The sequence below is a fragment of the Carcharodon carcharias genome, chromosome 10, assembly GCF_017639515.1.
Source record: "Carcharodon carcharias isolate sCarCar2 chromosome 10, sCarCar2.pri, whole genome shotgun sequence".
Taxonomy (NCBI): Eukaryota; Metazoa; Chordata; class Chondrichthyes; order Lamniformes; family Lamnidae; genus Carcharodon; species Carcharodon carcharias.
Window position 1 is genome coordinate 28,115,574 of NC_054476.1, and position 26,725 is coordinate 28,142,298.

Sequence of the window (26,725 nt, forward strand, 5' to 3'; positions counted from 1 at the left end):
ACAGGAGCAACTAAATTATTGGACTTTATAGGCCATTTTAGCTGATGCAATCTGGCCTTTGCCTGTCCACACGCAGATTTTACTGGATAGAGTAACACTGCAAAACCTCAAGGTATTTATCCCCTTCCTACTACAGCAATTATGAAACCAACTGCTGTTTTATGTTCACCCGAGCTGAGACTGTCTGAATGCAACGTGGTGAAATTGGGACTTTCCTTATCTCTACGGCTCAGTACAAAAGCAAGGTTCACATATCCTCAGATCCATTTGGGGAAGCAGCTTGCTCATTCAACAAAATTATGCTTCATAAATCATGTTATACACAGTAATGTCCTCCACAATCAGACATGTACAATATGCAAAAGAAAACATGAGGAATAGTCCAGTGTGTATTGCAAAGTCTTAAATCTTAATCTCACATTATTCCTGAAGCAGGCACAACCTTGGCAAAAAGTCTTAATGCATGAATGGATTTTCTTCATTCCATCAATATTGTGATAAAACTCTGGTGAGAATGTAAACTGTTTAATTTGATTTTAAAATCGAAACAAAAAAAACTTTCAAAGAAGCAAAATTCAAACTTCAAGATAAATGATGTGCTCACTAATAAAGTCCTAACACCATTTCACTGAGAGGCTATTATAATAGGTAATTGTACAAACTTACAAGGTATAGAACAATAATGTTAAATTTATTGGTTTAGGAGTGTGTGCAAATTGCCACTGTCATGCTCTCTTCCTCTTGGTCATTGAAGCTTTTCCTCCCTAATTTGGCAGAGAAAGCTGTGAAGGTAGGTATTGGGTGGGCCACACATGTGGGTTGGGCTGGTGGGCTAATAGAGAGAGTTTGGATTGCTTGTTATTTCCCCACATCCAGGTGGTAAAATATTTTTAAAAGCATTTCCTAGTCAGAACTGATTCATAGAGAACAGAAAGGGCCTATGCTCGATCATTACAGGTATGGTGCCAGCATTGGTTATGGTACTGGACAAGCAGCCAAGTGGTCAACAGTTCAAAACTCACTGCGGCAAGTTGTGAAACTAAATTCAATAAATTCAATATCAATTCAACATACATTCCTGGATCAAAATCCTGGAACCCTCTCCCCGACAACATACAAGATGGGCTGCAGCAGCTCAAGAAAGCGGCTCACCACCACCTTCTCAAGGGCAATTAGGGATGGGCAACAAATGCTGACTTTGCCAATAATACTCATTTCCCATGAAAGAACAAAAAGAATATATCTGGTGATTTAATATTGTGGGACAGCACCAGAATAAAATGACCATGAAAGCTGTTGGATGGTCATTAAAAACCCAACTGGGTGCAGTAATCTTTTTGAAGAAAGCCTGCGGTACCAATCCAACACTACATCCCACTGCCACCTCTTCAGGAAAACAAAGGTGGGGAAATCAACAAAGGCTAAGTGGTGCTTGCTGTACTAAATATTATTCCCAAAAATTAGATAAACAATCCTGAAATAAGACCTTACCTCTTTAATCTCACCTAGAAGCTTGATAGCATGATCATAAACTGGTGGATCTTCATTTAGCTGTGCTCGCAAACTATCCCAGAAAGCCTTCTTCATAATGTCTTCAAGTGTCTTCTCAAAACTGTTGAGAAATTATTGAAATTGTAGATTTGTTATGCAATACGTCTCAACCTGAATATACATTGTATAATAAGTATTGTTAGGTGGTTCATTCATATTTAGATGGCGTTATTCTGTGACTTAAAGATAGATTAGCCAAGCCAACTAAGAAAGTTAGCAATATGTCTGATCCTTTAACAATAACTGCACAAAAAACCTTCCTTTCTGATGCCTGGGCTTCACATGCAATATGAGGGTGTTTTGCAAAGGCTGGCCTTTTCCACAAATAAAGCTAATAAATGGCCCATCTCTAATGTAGGCAGATTAGACATGGATTTCCCTAGGTTATTTTGGATATGAAAAATGCTCATTGATACTGTGGTGAAACCAGGTACAAGTGTGAACCCACATCAGTTATGTATTTGAGTATTTATACATTATCTGTCCATTACAGACTGCCAATATTTTTACAAAAATTTATAGCAAACCAATAGGTGGGCAAACTGTTACACACAAAGGAAAATGTAACTCCAGGAGTTGTAGGCTGTAGGCAGAGTTTAATGCAGGCTGTTGGAGTGGGAATTGGAAGGAGGTGGGGGAGCCATAGAATCATGCAGGAAGCTGCATATCAGAGGCCTGATGCCAGGAACTCTGGGTTGCATTATGCAGGTGCGGAGGGGCTGTGAGGTGGCAATGCTACAGAAAGGCAGCGGAAAGGTAATTGAGCTCATTAAAAAGGTAATTAGAACAAATCTATATACCTGTGACTGGAATTAAATGGAACCTTCCAAATTAAACATGTAGCACACAGGGATTGCAGGCCATCAGATTCCCAACCTTTCAAAGGTGGCAGTATGTAGGCAACGTATCGGACTCTGAGGGGAACGTCAGCCATTGTGGAGCTGACTTTCATTAGACCGAGTGCTTTCACTGAAAGAGAAAAGGAGGCCAGCAAAATTGCAAAGGAGACAGCCAGCTCGAAAGAGTTGAGGGACAAAGCTTCAAAGGAGAGGGGGCAGCTCAGAGGAGCTGAGGGGCAGAACTACAGAGGAGAAGGGAGCTGAGGGGCAGAGGAGCATAGGAGAGGGGCAGCTCAGAGAGGCAACGGTAGGAGATTCCTTCCAAAGGAGTAGCCAGTAAAAGAGGAGTGGTCAAGACGTGGGACTCATCCACTCAGTCTTCCCAGATCCACGAGGTGGAGGAGGAGCACAGAGGATGGTGCAGCAGGCTCCTGAGTCACCAATACTGGTGCAGCAGGAGCAGGTGGTGCAGGCCATGGCTGGACAGGTCACAGAAGGACACCATAGGGAATGGCAGCAGGCAATAGGCTGGAGACAGGTCGTGCTGCACGCCAGTGTGTTCAGGTGCTGCATGAACTATCTCCAGGTGTTGGAGCACCAATGACAGAGAATACTGCAGCTGTCAAGAGAGTCCATCACTGACCTGTTCACGATGCTGCAGCAAATGAGACTGGGTGAGCAGTGAATGCCAGTGACACTGAAAATCACCACATTGTTCAATTTCTATGCTTCCAACTCCTTCCAGGGATCCACCAGGTAGAAATGCAGGATATCCCAGGCAGCAACACGCCACGCATTAGAAAGGTGACCAATGTCCTGTTTAAGAGGGATGAAGAGTTTGTGTGATACTGCACTGACCCTAATAGCCAGGCTAACAAGTCTGTTGGCTTCAGGTCCAATGCAGACTTTCCACAAGCGTAGGGAGTAATAGATTGCACACATCTGGCCATCAAAGCTCCATAGGACCAGCCTGCAGCCTTCATAAACAGGAAGGGCTTCTACTTAATGAACGTCCAACTGGTACGTGATGACAAAAACACATCCTGCACGTAAATGTCCACTTCCCGGGGAGCATTCACAACACATAGATGCTTTTGGCATTCCCAGCTGCAACAGTTATTTGAGTCTCTCGCAGGCCTCCACACTTGGATCTTCAGTGACAAGGGTTACCATCTCAAGGCAAGACCACTGATATTAGTGAGGAACAGTACAGTGCCTGCCACGGGACCCTCCAGGCCACAATCGAGCAAACAATCGGCCTACTCAAGATGTGATTCCATTGCCTGGACCATTCCAAAGGAGATCTGTGACTCAGTGAGGGTGTCCTGAATTATAATCATCTGCTTGCTCTTCACAACCTAGTGCAGTGAAGAATGACAACCTGATTTGCAGCAGCTTCCCTTAGGCATGAGGTCCATGAGCTGGCTGCTGCGTTTCACCAACAGGCCACATGGCCCCGAAAATTAATTACCAAGGTTCAAAATGTGCCCCATCCACAGAGATGGCCAGGCTCAGCCTTCATCCCTACAAATAGATAGGTGAGGGTCCAAGGGCTCACAGTCAGAAGCCATCCGTCACTGAATAAAGGATGCAGGAATAAATGCACCTACAAAATTTTATGAAACACAAAGACCAATAAGTAAGAACAAAACTTTAAACACCTGTGCCTCCCTGGTGTGTCTATGTGCTCTTTCTAATGCAAGTGCTCAATGCAATGCGAGCCCAGCATCTGTAACTGAGGTGGAAGCAGGCTGCTGATTGCAAAACCCCATGGCCCAAGATGACCTTGGCAGCTGTCCTCTGGGTATCTGAGATCTAGAGGGCCCTGGCACTCTGAAGTGCTCTTGCACAAGTGCAGCTGCCTCCTCTATGACCACAACTACTGAAGACGGTCAGGTCACTGGCAGAGGAGATGAGGAGTGTTTTGCACCCTTGGTGCACTTTGAGAGGAGCTCCCAGATATGGCAGGCTGCTGCTCCTCCTCCCTCTTGGTTTGCAATGACACTGCCATGTCTACCGGAGATGGAGGGGCTTCTGGAGGGAACTCCAGGCACCTTGTCCCCCTCTTGCCTGGCCACTGCTGCGTAAATCTCATGGACAAAGTAATGGTATGCAGGTCTGCACGCATACCCAGCAGCCATTAGATCTGCTGGATCTGGTTCTCCATGGGGGTCACTAACCTCTTCATGGGGGAAGGCATGAGCTCACACACCTGAGACATGGCAGCACTCATGGCCTGGATGGACTCCTCAATTGCCCTTGCATGGATACATAGCCTCTGGCACCTTCACCAGATGTTCCACTGTCTTTCGCTGCAACTCCAGCAGGTTCGATGTGGCTGACTTCACAGGCCCATCATCAGCCAGGGGTTCAGCATGCCGCCTTGCTTTCCAGCCAGGTCCTCAGTGGGTGTCAGGGTTCATATGGCTGACATAAGTCCACCGATCTTCAACCTCGCTTTCACACTATGGACCGTATTCCCCTGCAGGTAAAAAGGAAAAGCGAGTCTCCACAAAATGATCAACTGCTCCCCAACTTGATTGGCTTCCTTCAGGCTCACAATGGGGGATCCCAGTGTCTCGTTCCCACATCCGCTTCAATGATACTTGGAGGACGCTGGCCCCAAGAGGCTGGTCATCCACATGCAGCCATTCCTCATGAGGCTGCTGCAGCTGAAGCATACTATTCTTTCATCCTCCTGGCTGATCCTGTCCCATGTCGAGACCCATAATGTTTTGACCACCGGACAGGTACAGCGTGTCATTCACTCACGCTCACTTTGCAGAGTGGAGGAGTTCATTCATCCCTTGGGCCCAAGTGCTAATCTCCATGGCTGCTGACCTTCGCTGCTATCCATGTCCTGGCTTCCTTGGTCAGGTGGGAGGGTCTCTTTTTGCCATCTGTTGGAAACAGCACCTCCCACCATTCCAACGTAGCCTAAAGGAGAACACGAAGAAAGGCCTTGCTGAAACATGGGGCCACCCTTTGCTCTGTGACGTTTCTAGTGACAGTCTACTTCATAGACTGAGCACTGCAGACACTGAAGATGATGGTTGTTGGTCTGGGCGATGAGAGATCTATGGCTTGCAGATAAAAGCTACTGGCCTGTGTTAGAAAATGGGTCCTCACAGCAGCAGGCACAATGATGAGAAAGCTTTGAGACATTACAGGCAGGTCTGGCTGCTGTTTAAAAATGGCACCAGCATCTATGCTCCCATCAGCTGCTGCCTGGATCTCTACCTCCTGCCATGTCCGACACTGGATTCAGTGGGCCCCTACCTTGTTAATTGGTCAACTGGCTCTGCTTCAAAAGGCAATGCAGCTATTTCTGGATGCATCACTGGAACCCTCACTGCTGACATTAAATTCCACTGTGTATTTGAAGCATTCAAGCTACCACCTATAGACCAGAACCAGAATGCAAATTCCAGTTACCCACTCCTGCAAATCCCTAATACCTGATGCAGCATCTTCTATTAGTGTCCTTGTGAATTAAAGCATTAAAGCCCATGTTCTTGGCTACTTGCTTTGAACTTCCTCGGACTGGAAATCAACAAATACACCTACCTTATTGACAGAAAAGGTTTGCACCCTAATTTAGTGCATTTAATAACTAAAAAGTGCATGGTAAACCTACCACTGACAGACAAGTATCAAGGACAGAGCAAGCCAGGTGGCATAAAAGAGACAACCTACAGGAAGATCAGCAGAGATAAGGGGCTCAGGGGGTATTTAAGGGACAGTAGGAAGCAAAAAGATGCAGAAAGTGGGGAGTATTATCAGAACAGAAGTATGTACAAGCAGAGATAAAGGGCATGAAGGAAAAGGTGATAAAAAGACCAGCAGGTCTTTTGCATTACTTTAATTGGCATCAGAAAAATATGTTTTGGTTTTTTTTTAATTGTATAAACCAAGGAATATGCAAAACATTTTCTATTCCAACATGAAGACTCCAGGACTGAGGGCTGGAGTTGTAATTTTGGTCAGCAAACCCAGAATTCCTGGGTTCCTGGAACCTCAAAACATGTGTATTTTTTTTTTACAGCAAGTTCCTCACTCAGAGGTCAGCCTGATTGATGGATTTAGCTTCCAATCACACAGGCTGCAACTCCAGTTAAGGAGCCTGGAGCTGCTAGAGGGAACATGGAGAGAATTCCCAATTTCTAGGGTGTGTTTGATCCCTGACCTAGGGGAGGCCTGCTCATCCTGGCATATAAGCAATTCTGCAAAGGCACTGGTCTTCTTTCCTCACCACCCTGAGCTGCCAGCTTTCCCAAGGCCTAGGAAATCCAGCTAGCCAGGGTTAAACTGTAAAACAGGTTCAATCTGAGGCAGCTAGCCTCAATATAACATTTAAATGGCTAATTAACTCTGGGAGGGGGTTGGCTACCCATCCCTTGTTCCGCCTCCATTAAACATGGAATTGGGTAGCTTAGGGTCCAGTTTGAAATTTTTAACATTTTATCATCTCACCTGACCACAACCCAGTTGTTTTTGAGAGTTAAAATTAACGCCCAAAGTGTTTTGTGAGACCAATTTTTTAAACAGTAATGCATTCATTTTGAGCAACAAGGAGAGAGGTTCAGATTACCTTAACTGCATATAGTTTTAAATGTCGAGATCAATAATCAGATTACAAAATTCAGAACGAAGAGCCAGAAAATCACAAGGTTGGGTCTATCTAATAATTAACTGATATATTTACACAGTCTCTATGGATTACAAGGGTTAAAAAAATAAACACTTTAGGGTACACTTTACTCTGCTCAAAGAACCTACCTGCTCTCTGGTAGATCGCGCTGTTTGATTACGAAACTTTCATCAACCACTATCTCATGGGCTAGAGCCATATTACAGACTCCTTTCTCTGCCTCAATTAGCTCTTCCACAGAAACCAGGTTGGGAGAAACAGCTAGAAGCACAAAAAGAGTCACTGTTATAGAAACATAGAAACAAAGAAACTTGGAGCAGCAGTAGGCCATCCAGCCCTTCAAGCCTGCTCCGCCATTCAATATGATCATGGCTGATCCTCTATCTCAACACCACATTCCTGCTTTCTTTCCATACCTTTTGATGTCCCTAATATCCAAAAAATTATCAATTTATTTCTTGAATATACTCAGTGACCCAGCCTCCACAGCCTTCTGTGGTAGAGAATTCCACAGGTTGACCACCCTCTGAGTGAAGAAATTTTTCCTCGTCTCAGTCATAAATGGCCTGCCCTGTACCCTGAGACTGTGGCTCCGTTCACTCTACTTTGCTCACAAAACAAGGTCATACATCCCTTATTATTTGAAAAAAATTGCAGGAGGTTGACCTATTACATAGTCACCATTAAAATCACTCTTGGATAGTGGAAGCAATTCAAGAGGAATAAAGTCTAACATGTGACACACAAATCAGCTAGCTGAAACAAGAACTTAGGTAAGTGAATTTAGGAAATAAAGTGTCAAGAACTCAGCATCCAATCTCCTCTCTTTAAACATCAATTTAAATCATGACTACACAGGGCACCTTGCGTTTAGCAAAATTTTATTCCGGTTAGCCTATCTTTATTTATAAAACATATCATTTAATATTATATGCATTCTATTTTTAAAATGATTCTGTTCAAATCATTTTTATATTCAATTTATAATCTGAGGCTTTACAATAAAAAGAAAGACTTGCATTTATGTGGTATCTTTAAACCCAATGAAGTACTTTTGAAGTGTAGTCACCATTGTAATGTAAGAAAACAGCAACCAATTTGAGTGCAGCACACTCCCACAAACAGCAATGTGATAATGATTAGATAATCTGTTTTTTTATATATGATCGTGATTGAGGGAGAAATATTGGCCAAGACATCAGGAATGACTCCTTTGCTCTTCTTCAAAATTGTGCCATGCATCCACTCGAGAGGACAGGCACGGCCTTGGTTTAACATCTCATGCTGAAGACAACACCACCGATAGCCCCACAATTCATTACAGCATTGGAGTGTCAGCCTACGTTTTTGTGCTCAGGTCCTGGAGTGGGACCAGAACCCAGAACCTACTGACTTAAAAGCTGACGCACACATTTATGGAACAATCATGCTCAAAAATTTGGAGGGCATTTGACTTTATATAATCCAATAAAAATCAGATAAAATTGCTCCACTGTCAACATTTTGCTCTTCCAATGGCATTCCTCATTGTGGTAACAGTTACCAACAACCAATGGCAACTAGCAAGGCTTTCAGTTATATTGTTCCCACAGACTATTGCAAGTTGATTAAAGTAGAATTACTCTATTGGTGGCTCAGAACCAGGAACTTGATGCCATGAATGATCGAATTTATCAAATGCTAACCTAAGTGCCAACTTTCCCCCCCTTGGCATGTCTGAATTGATCTGAAGAACACATTTCCAGGTTAGCGTTTACAGTGACTTTCAGATGTGCTCATAATCTGCAGCAGCACAGCAGTTCAAAGATGAGGGTAAAACTGAACATCTTACCTTTCATGGAAATCTGTTAAGTAGCAAGTCCAATGTCAGTTGCTGCAAGGGAGCCCTGTTGCTTCACTGTGAATTTTGAGTATTGTACAGATTGTAAGCAAAAGGGGGTGGAATACTTAAACTATCCTCTGTGTCCTTTCCTTCTCTTTTAACTTATAAATATAATACTAGACTTGATCACACCAAAATACAGGAATACAAACTTACATGGAAGACTGTCTCCACTGTGGGGGATTTCAGTACTCCGTCTCAGTTGAGTTTGTTGATTCTCAGTTTCAGAGGCATCCTGCCTATTGTGACATGTACTCTCAGGGTTTTCCTCCTCACCATCTGTACATGGTTTACCCGGCTCCAGGGGCATGTTTGATGTGCTTCACGTGTACTCTGTGTTGCTTTCTATCCTGGAATCTGTAAATGACAGTGATGATGAGCATTACTCTTGCATTAGATTGGGGTTCTGCAAAAATTTTATTCTCCTCTCAGGAACAAGATTTCTGTTTAGACATCTATAAAACATCAAATTAAAAAGGGCAGCCACTTCCTTAATAGAATCAATAAACTGTTTCAACGATCGATTGACTCACATCACAAAAATTTAGTTTGCTCAAGGCCCACTAATATTATTCAAAATATCCATAATGGGTTCAAAACCTTCTCAATGGATTGTGTACTCTGTATATTAACCAGATTGATACCAAGTTTTAAAGGGTTAAATTGTGAGGATGAGTTGTATTTCCTTGAATAAAAGCAAAATACTGCAGATGCTGGAAATCTGAAATAAAAACACAAAATGCTGGAAAAACTCAGCAGGTCTGGCAGCATCTGTGGAGAAAGCAATTCACTTGCGCCTCATTCAATGTGGTCTGTTGTATTTGCTGCTCACATTGCGGTCTCCTCTACATTGGGGAGACTAAACGTAGACTGGGTGATCACTTTGCGAACACCTTTGCTCAGTCCACAAGCATGACCCCGACCTTCCAGTCACTTGCTATTTCAATTCACCATCTTGCTCTCATGCCCACATTTCTGTCCTTGGCCTGCTCCAATATTCCAGTGAAGCCCAATGCAAACTGGAGGAACAGTACCTCATCTTCTGTTTAGGCACTTTGCAGCCTTCTAGACTGTACATCGAGTTCAACAACTTCTGACCATGAACTCTGTCCTCCATTTTGATCTTTAAAAATATTTTTCACAACCCCCTCCCCATAAAGGGCCACCTGTAACTTGTTCTTATGTTTTGCTTTCACAGAGTGCTGACTCTTCTTCTGCTAATAACATATTTTGCTATCTTACCTTTATGCCATTATTAACACCTTCTTTAGTCTTTAACGCTACCATTAACACTCCCTTTGTCTTGTGTCCATGATATCTTTGTCAATCTCTCCTGAGCTCCCCCCATCACTGATCTTCTGTTTTGATCCACCTACTCCATGTGCCCCCCTTCAACAGTATAAAATCCTTCACATTTCTACTTCTCTTCAGCTCTGACTCAAAAGATTAACTCTGTTTCTCTCTCCACAGATGCTGCCAAACCTGAATTTTTCCAGCATTTCCTGTTTTTATTTTGTGTTCACTTGAGTTAGGACAGTTGAAGGTGATTTAATGACAAAAGAGATTCAATAGGACAGATAAGGAGAAACTATTAGCTCTGATGGGGAAATTTGGGAATGGAATCTTAAAATTAGTGCTAGAACGTCTAAGAATGAAGTAAGGAACCAATTTTTCACCAGACGTGTATGGAAATCTGGAACTCTCCCTGAAAAGTCTGTGAATTGATATTTTCAAAATTGAGATTGACAGATTATTCTTAGCATCAAGGAGTATCGACCAAAGGCATGTAAACAGAACTGAATGTCTAGTTCTATTTGTTCCATGACCCAGCAAAAACCACTAAAAGGACCAAAAGTATACTCATATAACCACACAGCATCAGGGCCCCCACATAAATTTACAATTCAAATTTACAATTAAATTGCAACACCTGTGCTTTTACAAAACTGCCTCAAAACGTTTTTAAAATTTAAAATCACAGAATCACAGTATCGTTACAGCTCAGGAGGCGGCGATTTGGCCCATCGCGGTCTGCATACACTCTCTGATTGAGCAACTCACTTAGTTCCATTTCCCCACCTTCTCCCTCTAGCCCTGAACATGCTTTCTTTTCAGATAACAGTCTAATCCACTTTTGAATGCGTCAACTGGGCCTGCCTCCACCACTCTCAGGCAGTGCATTCCGGACTCTAACAACTTGCCATGTGAAAAAGGTTTTCCTCATATCAGTTTTGCTTCTTTTATTAATTACTTTAAATCTGTGCCCTCTCGTTTTCTGGAATCATTCACATGAATCCTTTCTGCATTCGCTCTAATGTTTTCACGTCTTCTGTGCAGCGCCCAAACTGGACACAATACTCTTCAAACCTAAATTTAAGTGAACACTTGACTTTTATAGTGAGGGCATGAAAATACAAAATTCTGCATCCAACTACAAATTGGAGAATGATTGTACTCTCCAAATAGAATGTAGGATTGGGAAAGGGCGGTGGTGGGGGTGGGGGGGAAATCAGTGAAATGGAGAGAAAACAACAGTCCTGAAAAATAGCAGTGTGATGACCTTTGATCCAGAATCCATTCAGTAAGGAAAATTTGTGCTCTCTTTAAAAGGCCTGTGAAATCTTTAATGGTTTTTAAGAATGTTTGAGAAGGAATTTGCATTGTAAAGGAATCAACTGTAATTTTCTTGGATAATGAAAAATACTGGCCCATGTGAATTAGCAATCGTGACCTGGAAGCAGTACCAACAGGAAGTTAAGATGCAAAGCAGCTGCATGGCTGGCACACACAAGGAGAGCTATAAGGAGAAGAGCTGGAGGGCAAAGGCAATTAGCGCACAGATGCAGACACAAAGAGAAAGCAAACAGAAAGAGGAAAGTAGAGAATGTTTGTGAGAAGCAGCAAATCACCCAGGAGAAGGTCACTTTTTCCATCTGACAGAAAAGGAGACAGGAGCTCTGGGAGGCACTGTGCGAGCTGGCTAAAACAGTCTAAAACCTGGAAAGCTGTGTGAATAGCTCAGAGATGCTAAAGAGCTGGCTGTTTTCCCAGAAGTGCCCAAACCATTATTAGTTGGAAAAGGAACTCTGGAAAGCATCAGGAATGTCATGACCCATGGGAGAGAGGGTATGTAGAAGTGTGCCTTGATGTTAATTGTATCCATGAAACCTGAAGGCGAAAATTGTCTGATAGGACTCCAGACCTACACCTTATGTAAATAAAAGAACAGCATATTCTGGAGCTGTGTAGCTATATAGTGCCATATTTGCACAGGGAGTGATGCAAATGCTTGTGGTTGTGTAAGATGGATCTTTTTTACCTTTTTTATTTGAAACATTATTTGCCTCTTAATTTTTTTTTGCTCATGGAATGTGGGTGTCACTGGCTAGGCTAGTATTTATTGCCCATCCCTAATTGCCCTCGAAGTGCTGGTCATGAGATGCCTTCTTGAAATACTGCAGTCCATGGCTTGTAGGAACACGGGGGTGTTAGAGTGTTCCAGGATTTTGGCCAAGCGACAGTGAAGGAACAGCAATATAGTTCCAAGTCAGGATGGTGTGTGACTTGGAAGGAACTTGCAGGTGGTGGCATTCCCATACATCAAATGCCTTTGCCCTTCTAGGTTGTAGAGGTTGTGGATTTGGAAGATGCTGTGGAAGGACCCTTGGTGATTTGTTGCAGTGCATCTCGTAGGTGGACACACTGCTGCCACTGTATGTTGGTGGTTTAAGGAGGTGAATGGTGTGCAACTCAAGTGGGCAGCTTTGTCCTGGATGGTGTCGAGCTTCTTGAGTGTTGTTGGAGCTGCACTCATCCAGGGAAGTGGACAGTATTTCACTCTCGTGACTTGTACCTTGTAGATAGTGGACTGGCTTTGGGAATCAGGTGTTGTCTCTGCAGCCTCTGACCTGCTCTTGTAGCCACAGTATTATTTGGCTAGTCTAGTTCAGTTTCTGGTCAGTGGCAACCTCCAGGGTGTTGACAGTGGGGGATTCGGCAAAGGTAACAGGGTGTTGACAGTGGGGGATTCGGCAAAGGTAATGCCATTGAATGTCAAGGGGTTAGATTCTCTCTTGTTGAAGGTCACTTCCTCGCACTTGTGTGGTGCGAATATTACTTGCCGCTTATCAGCCCAAACCTGAATATTGTTCACATCTTGCTGTATTTGCATATGGACTGCTTCAGTATCTGAGGAGTCATGAATGGTGTTGAACATTACACGAACATCCTCATTTCTGGCCTTATGATGGAGGGAAGGTCATTGATAAAACAGCTGGAGATGGGTTGGGCCTAGGACACTACCCTGAGAACTCCTGCAGTGACATCCTGGAACTGAGAGGAATGACCTCCAACAACCATCTTCCTTTGTGCTAGGTATGACTCCAACCAGTGGACAGTTTTCCCCCGATTCCCATTTACTTCAGTTGGTGCCATATTCTGTCAAATGCTGCCTTGATGTTAAGGGCAGTTACTCCCCCTTCACCTCTTTAGTTCAGCTGTTTTGTAATGAGGTCAGGAGTTGAGTGGCCCTGGTGGAACCCAAACCGAGCATCAGTGAGCAGCTCAAAAACAGAATTACCTGGAAAAACTCAGTAGGTCTGGCAGCATCAGCGGAGAAGAAAAGAGTTGACGTTTCGAGTCCTCATGACCCTTCCACAGAACAGTTCTGTGGAAGGGTCATGAGGAGTCGAAACGTCAACTCTTTTCTTCTCCGCTGATGCTGCCAGACCTGCTGAGTTTTTCCAGGTAATTCTGTTTTTGTTTTGGATTTCCAGCATCCGCAGTTTTTTGTTTTTATCAGGAAGCAGCTTATTGCTGAGTAAGTGCTACTTGATAGCACTGTTGATGATACTTTCCATCAATTTATGTTTAATTTACGTTAACACAAATTTGTGTTAAAGTAAAAGTTGCAAAAAGTTAAATCTTGTCGGTAATTTCTTCTTTGGTGAGTCATTTGTAAATTTGGCTATTTTGGTTTACAGTTCCCCAAACGGGATCGTAACACCAGGCTCCAAGTAACATTTAAATACAAAGATAAAAACAAAAAAACTGCGGATGCTGGAAATCCAAAACAAAAACAGAATTACCTGGAAAAACTCAGCAGGTCTGGCAGCATCGGTGGAGAAAAAAAAGAGTTGACGTTTCGAGTCCTCATGACCCTTCGACAGAACTTGAGTTCGAGTCCAAGAAAGAGTTGAAATATAAGCTGGTTTAAGGTGTTGGGGGGGCGGGGGGGGGGGGAGAGAGAGAGAGAGAGAGAGAGAGAGAGAGAGAGAGAGAGACACATGTTGTTCTATAATATACTGCACCTGACTTCAAGTATATTATCAAGGAAGTAAAAACAAGTTTCAAAGTGAAGGCTTTAATTTTTTGGACAAATCAGTGAGGTTAGCACCTTTATCACCAAATAATCTTCATTGTTTACTGCCGAGGCACTACATATAAATTTAGCAATTCTGCATTTAACGTTAAATACTTTTTGATAAGTGTGAGATTGTCAACAAGGAAACCACTTTAGCTCCAAATTCTGGGCAACAATAATAAATGGGTTTAGCCATTTCTTTTGCCAAGCATTAAGTTCCTTGTTTCAAGTGTATACTTTTAAATGTTGCTATACTGCAGATAAATTTAACAGTTGACTATATATAATAGAAATATCTTCAAATAGTGCTCTGTTACATTGACTAAGGAGATCCTCTTAAAGGTATTTATGAAGTATAATGCGGGAAAATGTAAGGTTATGCACTTCGGTAGGAAGAACAGAAAAACAAATTATTATTTAAATGGATTGATTCTATAGAATGCCGCAGTAGAGGGATCCATGTGCCCTCGCACATGAAACACAAAAAGTTAGTATGTCGGTATAGCAAGGAATCAGGAAGGCAAATGGGATGTTATCACAAGGTGGATGGAGTATAAAAGGGAAGTCTTGCTACAATGAGCAGAGTATTGGTGAAACCACACCTAGAGTATTGTGTAGATTTGGTCTCATTTTTGGAGGGATATACTTACACTGGAGTCAGTTCACTAGGCTGATTCCTAGGATGAAGGGGTTGCCTTAAGAGAAAAGGTTAAGGAGGTGGGCCTATACTCAATGGAGTTTAAAAGAATGAGAGGTGATCTTATTGAAATCTGTAAGATTCTGAAGGGGTTTGACAGACAAGATGCTGAGAGGATGTTTCCCCTCATGGAGGAATCTAGAGCTAGGGGACATTGTCTTAAATGGGAGACCCTTTACTCTGAAACAAGGATAAGAAGGAATTTCTTCTATTTGATGGTTGTGAATCTTTGGAATTTTCTAGCCCTGAGAGTCTGAGTCATTGAATATATTCAAGCTTGAGATAGATTTGTGAACTATTGCAAACTTAAGGGTTATGGGGAACAGGCAATAAGTGGAGTTGAAGCCAAGATCAGATCGGCCATGTTCTTACTGAATGGTGAAGCAGGCTTGAGGATGTATGGCCTATTCCTAATACATTTTTTAATGTTTTCTCTCTCCCTCCTTTCTTAAACAGCAGGGTTACATTTGCTACCTCCCCAATCCTTGGCTGTACAGCTTTTCAAATGGAGTTTTAGCCCTCAAGGGAAAGAGAATTATTCAATATTTCTTTAAATGTTTGCTTTGCTTATCTATCATCACATCTTTTAATCTGATTTCCCATTCTGCCTCAGCCAATTTGTCCTTCAGATCACTATAATTTGCTTTTTTTAAAAAAATCTCTTAAGTTTTGGGCTTAGCCATATATAACTCTCAAATTTAAAATGAAATTCAATCATGTTATGATCACTCTTCCACAGAGGGCCCTTTACTATCAGATTACTAATGAACTCTTATCATATTACACAATACTAGGTCTAAAATAACCAGTTTCTTAGTCTTCTCAAACAATGTATTGAGAAACCAACTGTCTCGAATGCATTCTTTGAACTTGTCCTCCAAGCTGCCTTGGCCAATTTGGTTCATCCAGTCTGTTTGAAGGTTATTGCATTGTTACAAGTTCCTCTAATTTCCTGATTTATATTTTGTCCAACACTATGATTACTGTTAGGGGGCCTATAAAACATTCCCACCAGTGTTTTCCACCCTTTGTTATTTCATGGTTCTACCCCAACTGATACTACAATCTGATTTTTCTGGGCCATGATCCTTTCTCACAATTATCTTTATCTCATCCTTTATTATCAGGGCTGCCCCACCTCCTTTTCCATTTTTGCTTATCTCTTCATTAAGTCAAGTACCCTAGAATATTTCATTCACAACCCTGGTCATCCTGCAACCATGTCTCAGTAATGACTACTAGCTCAAACCCTTTTATCTTTATTTGTGCCATTAATTTATCTATCTTGTTAAGATTGCTGCACTCCCTCCTTTCTCACTAGACCAAGACAAGAGGAAATTTTGCTTAAAGCATTAATGAAACACATAGGGTGATTAATTCAGTTAAGGCAGGTGTCTTAAATCTCCCTTTGTCTGTTCAATGCTGACAATGTTTCATCAGCAGTGTCTACTTTGGTTTTCTTGGATTATAACCAAGCAGGGTAAAGAAAACTCTTAACTAATAGGGTCTCAATGGACAATTAGGAATTACATTGGTTTAAACACGTTCAAAATCAAACCAGCAATGCTATTCTCACTGTGGCAAATAACTTATAGGAGGGTTTCAACTAATCAAGAAACTTCTCACCTTGTATTTACAGACCTACCAATCTGTTCACAGCATCAGATTTCATTACAATCAAACCATTGCTGAAAACTCTGTGATTATTGAAAGCAGTATCTACACAGTTTTGGCCCTTCTTTCCTAAAATGTGGTTAACAATTCATGCCACAAGTCAAGTATTGCCAGGTGCTCCTTGCCTGAGTAATCCCTCTTCATATATAAAAACAAAAAACTGCGGATGCTGGAAATCCAGAACAAAAAATAAAAAATACCTGGAAAAACTCAGCAGGTCTGGCAGCATCGGCGGAGAAGAGTACAGTTGACGTTTTGAGTCCTCATTGAAGAGTCATGAGGACTCAAAACGTCAACTGTACTCTTCTCCACCGATGCTGCCAGACCTGCTGAGTTTTTCCGGGTATTTTTTATTTTTTGTAATCCCTCTTCTTGTTCCCTTTCTCAAGGAGATGGCAGGGCCACTTGCAGTGCTCCTCAGCAACTAACCAAGGAAATAAGTAAATGTTTACAAAGCAAACTTCAGTCCAACAAAAACCCTTGGACATGTCTGGGTTGAGCTGCTGCTTGAGCCAGAGTGATAGATAATTTTTATTTGTTTTTTATAAACATGTATATTATAAATAGACACATTTAATAGTCACTCATTTATTTATACATATACTCCTTATATATGTTAACACATATACTAATTATATATAACGTAGATATGTATTGTTATAAAACTCATGTTTTACATCGAAAATGACTTTACTGAATGAGTTGATACCACTAGATAAGTAAAAGGACTGAGTAACAGCATTTTAAATGACTTGAAATAGCAGGTTCTTAGAGAACCCTACAAATTCCAAAGCCAATAGATCACAGTCGGAGTCTAGAGATGGCCCACCAGAAACTATCAACTTAGATGAGTATGAATGACCCAGCTCCTGAGCCATTCGCAAAACATCCAGACATCACCTGTGTATTCAACTGGGTGTGGGAAAATCCATTAGGCACAATCATCTTGACAAAGGACCTGGTTGAGAAAGGAACTCCACCAGCCATAATCTAAGAATTTCTAAACAATGGGTTTGGAATCAGCTTTCTCTGACCATATTTGGGTAACCGGTTTGTGAGAGGCGATCATATACTGAAGAAACTGACCCTCTGTGTTTTAAGAAACTGCTTTTCTTCAGACCAGTCAGAAGAAGAGTGTGGGACAGTGCGAGACCAGAAACACCATAATGAGTGGGCAGTCTCTCTCTCTCCAGCCATCCTGCAAACTCATGCCCTGCCTGTTATTCAACCAGCCACACATCACAGGCAGCGTCTTAAACATCAACCCAACAGCTGCTGACGCCAGAAGATAGAAATTGTCCGTCAACATCTTTAAATCATCTTGACGTGGAATCCGGAAAGACCATTGAGCTCAGTTTGAAACCATCCAAACCATCAAACTACAGGACCATATACAATTGACATTTTTGGAACTCTCAACCAAGTTAATCTACCTTCCCATTTTGTAATTTATTTGTGTGTGTGATTGTGAACTCTTGAATGCTTGTGAGAGAGAGTTGGAGCATTTTTATTATTTTATTTAGATTGTGTGTTAAATACAATACTATGTCCTTGTCTCTTAAAAAACTTCCAAGAAAACCTGTGTGTGTCTCTTTTACAGTCAAAGCACTTAAACCTCACTGAACTGGCATTCTTTACAAAACAGCTGTTGCGGTCAACCAAGGAGTGAAAAGAGAGGGTAGCCATTCTACTATTTCTCACCTGACTGTAACAGTATGTTCTTTATATGTGCTATAAGTATATATGCTCCTTCTCTTCAATATTAATTATATATATTATTAATACCGATGTGTACTGTTGCAGTCCAGGTGGTGTTAGGTACACCCAAAGTGCTGTCAGCCAGAGGGTTACAGAATATTGGCCCAGTGATGATAAAGGAATGGCATTATATATTTCCAATTCAGGATGGTGTGTGACTTTGGATGGACCTTTGTCATGTTCAGTGCCTGGGTCAATGCCTCTGCACTCATTCCAGGGTTGCCCGCCACGACTCTCATTTTCATGCACCCCCCAAATCCCCACAGACCCAGAAATCTGACCTTCTAGGGCACTTTCTCTTGGGTTGGTTTGCAGAGCCAGATTGTCCCAACTCGGAAGCAAAAACTCAGGTCATAGTTCCAGATTATTAGTCCAAGACTCTGGATTACTAGTTCAGTAACATAACCACTCTGCTACCATTCCTACACAAATTCATATGCTTGTTATGTACAATATTTGGGGAAAAACTTTGTAAATATGCATCTCATATATTGTATGGTATACATCTGATGCTTATACACAATATATATGCAGTGTTACAATTGTATATATAATTTTTTACATTCATTATATATAATAAATATTTGTATACAAGATTAGGTATACATATATAGTTGTGCGTGTTCCTTAGAGTCATAGAATGATACAGCACAGAAAGAGGCTATTCAGCCGATCTGTCTGTGTCAACTCTTTGGTAAAGCTATCCAATTAGTTCCCAGCTCTTTCTCATAGTCTGGTCATATTTTTCACTTCAAGTATTTATCCATTTCCCTTTTGCTTCCACTGCCCTTTCAGTCATCACTTTTCGGATCACAAAGCACTGTAAAAAAGTGTTCCCTCATGTCACATCTGGTTCTTTTGCTAAGCATCTTACAACTGAGTCCTCTGGTTATTGTCCCTCCTGCCACTGGAAACAGTTTTTGCTTATGCATGCTATCAAACCTCTTCCATGATTTTGAACACCTCTATCAAATCTCTTCCTAATCTTCTCTGCTCTGAAGGGAATAACCCCAGCTTCTGCAGTCTCTTTACATAACTGAACTCCCTCATCCTGGTACCATTCTAGTAAACCTCTTTGGTCTGTCCCCAAGGCCTTGACATCCTTCCTAAAGTATGGTCCCACAATATTCCAGCTGAGCCCTAAACAGTATTTAACAAAGCTTCTGCATTATCTCCTTGTTTTTGTATGCAATTGCTCTTTAACAAAGCCAAGGATCCCTTATGCTTTTTAACAGCCTTCTCAACTTATCCTGCCACTTCTTAGATTTGTGTGCACGTCATCTGATCTCCCTATTCCTGCACCCCCTTTAAAATTGTACCATTTAGTTCACATCGTCTCTCCTCATTCTTCCTACTAAAATGCATCACTTCACACATCTCTACATGAAATTGTATCCGCCACGTGTCTACTCATTTCACCAGTATTTCTGAAGTCTGTTCCTATACTCCTCATTATATACTAAATTTCTGTATTTCATGTCATCTGAAAACTTTGAAATTAGGGCCTATATCCCATCTGTAAGACCAGGTCATTGATATACATCAAAATGAGAAGTGATCCTCTTTCTGACCCTTGGGGAACATCACTGTACACTTCCCTCCAGTCTGAAAACTAACTGATCACCACTAATCTCTGCTTTCTGTCCTTTGCTAATTTCATATCCACAGTGCCGCTGTCTCTTAATCCCATGTGCTTAAATTTTGCTAAGAAGTATATGGTACTGTGTCAAACACCTTTTGAAAGTCCAAATACACATCCCTCATCAACAATCTCCATTAGTTCATTAATGACTGTTATCAAATTAATCAAATATGATTTGTATTTAATTAATCCATGCTGACTTTTGTTTATTATGCCATATTTTCCAAATGCTCATTAATTTTGTTCCAGATTATTGTCTCTGAGACTGTCCCACCACCATTTGGCTAACTGACCTGTAGTTGCCAGGGTTATCCCTCTCCCTTTTTGAACAGACGTGTTACATTTGCAATCCTCCAGTCCTCTGGCACCACCTCCACATCCAAGGGGGATTGGAAAATTGTGGGCAGAGCCTCTGCAATTTCCACCCTTACTGCACTCAGCAACCCAGGATGCATCCCACCCAGATCAGGTGACTTTTCTTCTTTGACAATGGCCAACTGTTTAAGTTTCTCTATATATTTACCCTATTCAATATTGCTACCACTTCCTCCTTTTCTGTTGCATTGGCAAAATCTACTTCTTTTGTGAAGACAGATACAAAATATTAATTTAGTGCCTCAGATAGTGCCTCTGCCTCCAGTAGAATATATCCCTTTCGTTCGCTAATCAACCCCTTCTTTTGACAATTTTTATGTTTATGAAAAATATTTGCATTTTCTTTTATATTAACCACTTATCTTTTCTCATACTCTCTTTTTCATGTAAGATATCATAGAACAGAAACAGAACATTTGGCTCAGGCAGTCCATGCCAGCATTTATGCTCCACTTTTCCTCATTTATATCTACCATTGTAACGCCATTATTCCCTTTTCCCTCGTATGTTTGTTCAATTTCCCCTTAAATGCATCTAAACTATTCAGTTCAACCAATCCCTGTTGTAGCAACATTCACACCACTGGGTAAAGCAATTTCTCCTGAATTCCCTATTGGATTTCTTGATGATTATCTTCTGTTGATGGCCTCTAGTTATGCTCTTCCCGACGAGGAAACAGTCTCTCTGTTTCCACACTATCGAAATCTTCCATAATTTTAAAGACCTCTATTAGGTCACCCCTTAGACTTCTTTCTCAAGAGAAAAGAGACCCAGCCTATCAATCCTTTCCTGATAATGTATATTGACACAGTTCTGGTACTGTTCTTGTAAATCTTCTCTGCACCCTCTCCAGTGCCTCTAAATCCTTTTTATAAAATGGTGACCAGAACTGCTTGCTGTACTGTAAGTGTGGTCTAACCAGGGTTCAATACAGATTTAGCATAACTTCCCTACAGTCAATTCTATTTCTCTAGAAATAAAACCTAGTGCTTGGTTTATTTTTTATGGCCTTGCTAACCTGTGGTGCAACTTTTCGTGATAGTGCATCTTTACTCCAAGATCCTTTTGTTCCTCTACCCCACCTGGATGCACCTTCCTAGTGATAAATGACCTTCCTATTCTTCCTACCAAAATGTACCACCTCACATTTCTCTGTGTTGAACCTCATTTGCCAATTATTTGCCTATTCTGCATGTTCATTCTATTTTTACATCTCCTCTGCACTTTCTATATTCAATTTAGTCTCTGGTGCAGGGTTTTCAACCAGAGATCCACAGACCCCTAGGGCACAAGGTTTTAAGAGATCTGAAAAATCAGCATCTTTCAAGAATCTCTTTTTAAAAATTCCATCATGTGAAAAAAAAATCCACTGTGCTATTCTGGATTGCGCTGGGAGCACATTTCATAAAACTGAACACATCCAGTATCGGGAGAAGCATAAGATGACAGGAAGAAATAAAAGTGCTGATGCTGGAAGGCTCTCGTCTCCCAAATCCACTAGTGGCAAGCCAATGTGTGCTCACGACCCACTGTGTGTAAGCAGAACAACTGATCAATGGAGTTTGATATCCATTTCATGAATCAATGAACCCAGGATTAACCAAAGCATGTCAGTCAATATTTGGCCGGCTCTACTTTTTCTTCTTCATGTAGCTGACTACTGCTCATTCAAGACAGTTGTTTACAGAGCCGAGCACAAGGACAGCTGATCAAATTGCCTACCGATGTGGCATCACTTGCATGTGATGCGGATGGCCATGAAACGTAACTTTTTAAAAAATATATATGTAAAAAATACACCATTTTGCATTGGAGGGGTGAACCTGAAGCTTAGGTGCACATTGTATTTGTTGATCCATCTGATTTTCTGCTGTGGGATCTTTCTATGTTCAAAGTTGTTGCTGGTTTTTATCATGTGACAGGAGCCACTCAGCAACAGCAATAAGTTTCACATTAAGTAAAACAAAAATAATAAATCTATATCTTGTGTACAACCAATTTTTATACAGAAAAAATACTGTTGTTACAGGGATCCCTTTCTAAGTTAGTCCTCTACCAGTTAAGTATTTTTACACTTGATTGTTCATTGACCTTTTCTGTAAATATTCTAAACCTGATTTTATGATCACTATTCCCCACATACTCCCCCACTGAAACATGCACCACTTGCCTCACTTCATTCCTAGAACTAGATCCAGCAATGTTTCCTTCTTCGTTGGGGTGGAAATACTTACCAAGAATGTTCTCTTCTACAAAAGCAAAATACTGTGGATGTTGGAAATCTGAAATAAAAAGAGAAAATGCTGGAAATACTCAGCGGGTCAAGTTGCATTTGTGGAAACAGAAACAGAGTTTTAAGTCAATGACCTTTCATCAGAAGTGGAAGCCGATACAGATTTCAGAGTTTTTAAGCAAGCACAGGGGCAAGGAAAGGGAAGAAAGAACACAAGGGAAGGTTTATATGGAGTGGATGGTAGAAACGATTAAACGACATAAGGGATGATGGTGCAAGGTAGAAGTGGATGGTACTGGGACAAGTAAGCAAACAAAAGATAACTCTAGAGAAGGTGTAAACGGCAACAGCAGAATCATTATTGGCATCTCCTACTGGACAATTAGTAGCAGTGGATAATGATCTAAAATTGTTGAACACAAATGTTGAGTCTGGAAGATTGTGAAGTGCCTAGTCAAAAGATATGGGACTATTCTGTGAGCTTTCACCGAGTCTCTTTGGAACACTGTAAAAGGCCAAGGTTAGAGAGGACCGAGTAGGAGTGAGATGGAGAATTAAAATGGCAAATGACTGAAAGCTCAGGATCGCACTTACAAACTTAACAAAGGTGTTCAGCAACACGATCTGCAATTGGTCTTCCCAGTGTAGAAATCACAACATGAGCAACAAATACAGACTAGGACATTGTGGGGGGAATGGTCCCTTCAGAATGCTGAAAGGCACATTAAAACAGTGACTACACTTCAGAAATGTTCATTAACTGTAAAGTATTTTGGAACATCCTGAGATTGTGAAAGGGACAAGGGACTTAAGTTACCCGGATAGAGCTTGGGTTGTTCTCCTCAGAGAAGGTTGAGAGCAAATTTTAATCGAAATGCTCAAAATCATGACAGGTACAGAGAGAAACCGTTCCCATTGGCAGAAGAGTCGAGAACCAGAGCACATCAAAATAAAGTGATTGGCAATACAACTCCGCTTAGAAGCCACACCCATTTTTTTCAGTACTAGCTGTCATATTCTGGTAAGTTTTCACAGACACACTTAAAACCTTTGGGACATTTAAACAGCTTTTCAGTGTATTAGTGAATTAGTTTTGTAGGGTGGGTGTAGGAGTAGGGTGGATAAAGTAAGGGTTAGGGAGGTCAGGTCAGTGGAGAGAGTTAGGTGGTCAGAAGAGGAGATGGGAGGGTCGGGGAGATGTTGAGTGGTAGGGCCTAGTCAGGTTGCGTTGAGGGAGTCCAGAGGTGAGTTCAGGTCTGGGGCAGTTGGGCTGGTCGGGGGGCCGAGCTGGAGGGTCAAGGAAGATATTCAGGTGGTGGGGGTTAGACGGGGTAGAGGGGGGCTGGTGGATTCAGTTGTACAGTTATCCAGGAGTTTAAGACTAGGATTTTTCAGTCTAACATTTCCTGGGTAGCTATTCAGACTCTAACTCAGATTTGGAGACTTTTTTGGAGAGTCCCAGGGAGTGGAGAATTGCCCATTGGAAGTTCAAGCTTCCCAGGCAATTCCCGCGGAGTCAGTGCATTGGGACTTCCAGGGGGTCACGTAGTACGTCTTGGCAGAGTCAAGCAAGTGTTGGGGGGGAGGGGGTGGTAACATACAGTCTCTGACGATCCAGAAGATCTGGGACACTGATGTTTAGCTATGATCCTGCGATTTTTGTGAAGCGCCTCAGGATGTGTGACAACAATAAGGTCCCTATATGAACAAAAAAAAAAGTCAGCTGTGACTCAGCTGGTGCCACACTGGCCTCTGAATCGCGAGGGTTCTCTGGGTTCAAGTCCCACACCAGGGGCTTGAGTAGAGAAATCAGGACTGACACACTCCAGTGCAGGACAGAGGAATTGGCTGCACTGCTGGAGGTGCCGCCTTTCAGATGAGATGTCAACTCGAGCTCCTGTCTGCTCTCTCAGGTGGATGTAAAAGATCCCCAGTGGCACCACTTGGAAGGAGAGCAGGGGCAGTTCTCCCCAGTGCCCCGGCCAATGCTTGCCCCTCAATCATCAGAAAAAAAAGATTATCTAGGCACGTTTCATCCATTTCAGTCTGCGACACAATAGAAAGCTGTGACGCTGGGTCAATACTGGCCATTAATGATGCAGTGTTGTTGTTTTTATAATTACACGTTACTGACGTCTGTCGCTGTCTCAGATCCTGCTGATTATCTCTAGCCCCTGGGCCCAATGCTGATCCTCACCCGCTCTGAGCCGCCTCTCCCTGCCGGCGGGGCCTACACCACAGGCCGCAGCCCTCACTCCATCGTTCCACCGCCCGCTCTCCTTCTCTCCACGGCCCCGAAATCCGCCCGCTCCCGAACCACCCGCCACCCAAAATAAAGGCGACCGTTCCACCACCACAACAACAACAACAACAACAACAACAACAAAAGGTTAAAGCCACTAACTGACCGGGGACCGTTTGTTTACGGAAACGACGCAAACCAGAAATATTGCTCGCTTCCAGGCCCGCAAGCTCTTGTGGGGGTTGTAGTTTAACCCACCTCTTCCACTGCGCACGCGCGTGGTTCCATGACGTCAACAGTCAATCATTCCCCAGCTGCAGGGGTGTGGGTAGAGGCAGCTATCAGACTGCCTCTGCTGGTTATTTCTGTTTCTTAGGGTTACCAGCCCTCCAGGATTGGCCTGGAATCTCCAGGAATCGTAGGTCAATGTCCAGAACACTGCTGTGTGAAATCCTGCAGAAAAAAAATCATTGGGAGATCAAAAAAGTTTTGATTTTTTTTGTAATTTTCTTTGAATATTTCTATTTACCCCAGAAAAAAATAATGAAAATGGGGGTGCGGGGAGAAGGCTGTTTGGCTGACAGTCAAGCACCATCCAATTGGGTGACAAGTGTCTCTTTGCTTTTCAATTGGAGTAGGAAGGCAGTGCATCACAAGGATGGATGTCGAAGTTCTGTCGAAGGGTCATGAGGACTCGAAACGTCAACTCTTTTCTTCTCCGCCGATGCTGCCAGACCTGCTGAGTTTTTCCAGGTAATTCTGTTTTTGTTTTGGATTTCCAGCATCCGCAGTTTTTTTGTTTTTATCAAGGATGGATGTGTTGGTTGAATAATGGCTGGAACATAGGGCAAGTCATGTGATGAAATCCAGGAATACATTGAATCACAGTTGGCAACCCTATTGTTTCTGCACGAGCCAGTAAAACCAGTACAAATATCATCATAGAATGGTTACTGCACGGAAGAGGCCAGTTTGCCTGTCCTGTCTGCAAGTGCCACTCAGCCAACCCACTCCCCAACCTCTTCCCAGTACTCCAGCAATTTCTTTTTCTCTTGCAGGTACTTTTCCAATTCTCTTCCAAAAGCCTGAATTGAATCTGCCTCCACCACACATTCTTAATCCTAACCACGTTCTATGTAAAGATGTCCCCACCACCCCCAACCCCATCACGGTTGGTTCTTTAGTCAATCACTCTAAATCGGTGCGCTGTTTTCTTCAACCCTTCTGCCATAGTGTACAGAGAAATTGTTCCCAATCTACTCTGCCACTGGATTTGGAGCATCTTGTGAAGGCACCACTAGCTGGTACTTCTCCAGTGCTTTGAGGTGTCTGTTTTAGGTTGTCCAAATGTCTGAAGCACATTAGGAAGACAGGGATCACTGCTGCCTTGGAAAACCATGAGCTTAGTCCTACTGTTGAAATCCTAGTCCACAAATACTCTTTTCTTCAGTCAGCTGAAGGCTGAGCTGGCATATTGGAGGCGATGACGACTTTTCTCATCTGTGTCTGCCCTCATCGAGAGAGGCTCCCCAGAATTGTAAAACTGTCCACATTCTCCAGGATCCTGCCATTGATGGTGGGGGAGGTGCTATTCCGTGGGAACTGGTCAGAAGGCAGCCTTAACTTTCTGGATGTTTAGTAAAAGGCCCATTTCGCTTCAGGAGTCGTCATCAACAATGTCCTGGAGCTCAGTTCAAGTGAGCACACACACATGCATCATTGGCACGGAGCTCAATAACTAAGGTTGGAGTGACTTTGGTTGAAGGCAGCATAGGTTGAACAGTTCCCAACCTGTTCTGTAAATTACCTCCACACCTGT

At 42.3% G+C, this 26,725-nt stretch overlaps 1 protein-coding gene across 11 annotated transcripts in view; it reads right to left on the reverse strand.

Annotated features, from left to right (window-relative positions):
• LOC121283537 (T-complex protein 11-like protein 1) overlaps positions 1–25,208 on the reverse strand; it is a 71,921-nt gene extending 46,713 nt beyond the window's left edge. For 2 of the 11 annotated variants that reach the window (XM_041198241.1, XM_041198240.1), the window contains exons 1-5: positions 24,862–25,038; positions 22,666–22,713; positions 9,080–9,280; positions 7,170–7,302; positions 1,492–1,612 (exon numbers count right to left, since the gene is read on the reverse strand). In XM_041198241.1, coding sequence (XP_041054175.1) covers positions 1,492–1,612; positions 7,170–7,302; positions 9,080–9,233 — 408 coding nt within the window. In that variant the 5' untranslated portion in view covers positions 9,234–9,280; positions 22,666–22,713; positions 24,862–25,038. Of the gene's footprint in view, positions 1–1,491; positions 1,613–2,351; positions 2,501–7,169; positions 7,303–9,079; positions 9,281–18,695; positions 18,779–22,665; positions 22,714–24,787; positions 25,040–25,072 lie in introns of those variants that run through there. The other 9 variants (XM_041198238.1, XM_041198231.1, XM_041198230.1 and 6 more) reach the window with 9 other exon arrangements.
• Between the last annotated feature and the right edge of the window lie 1,517 nt (positions 25,209–26,725).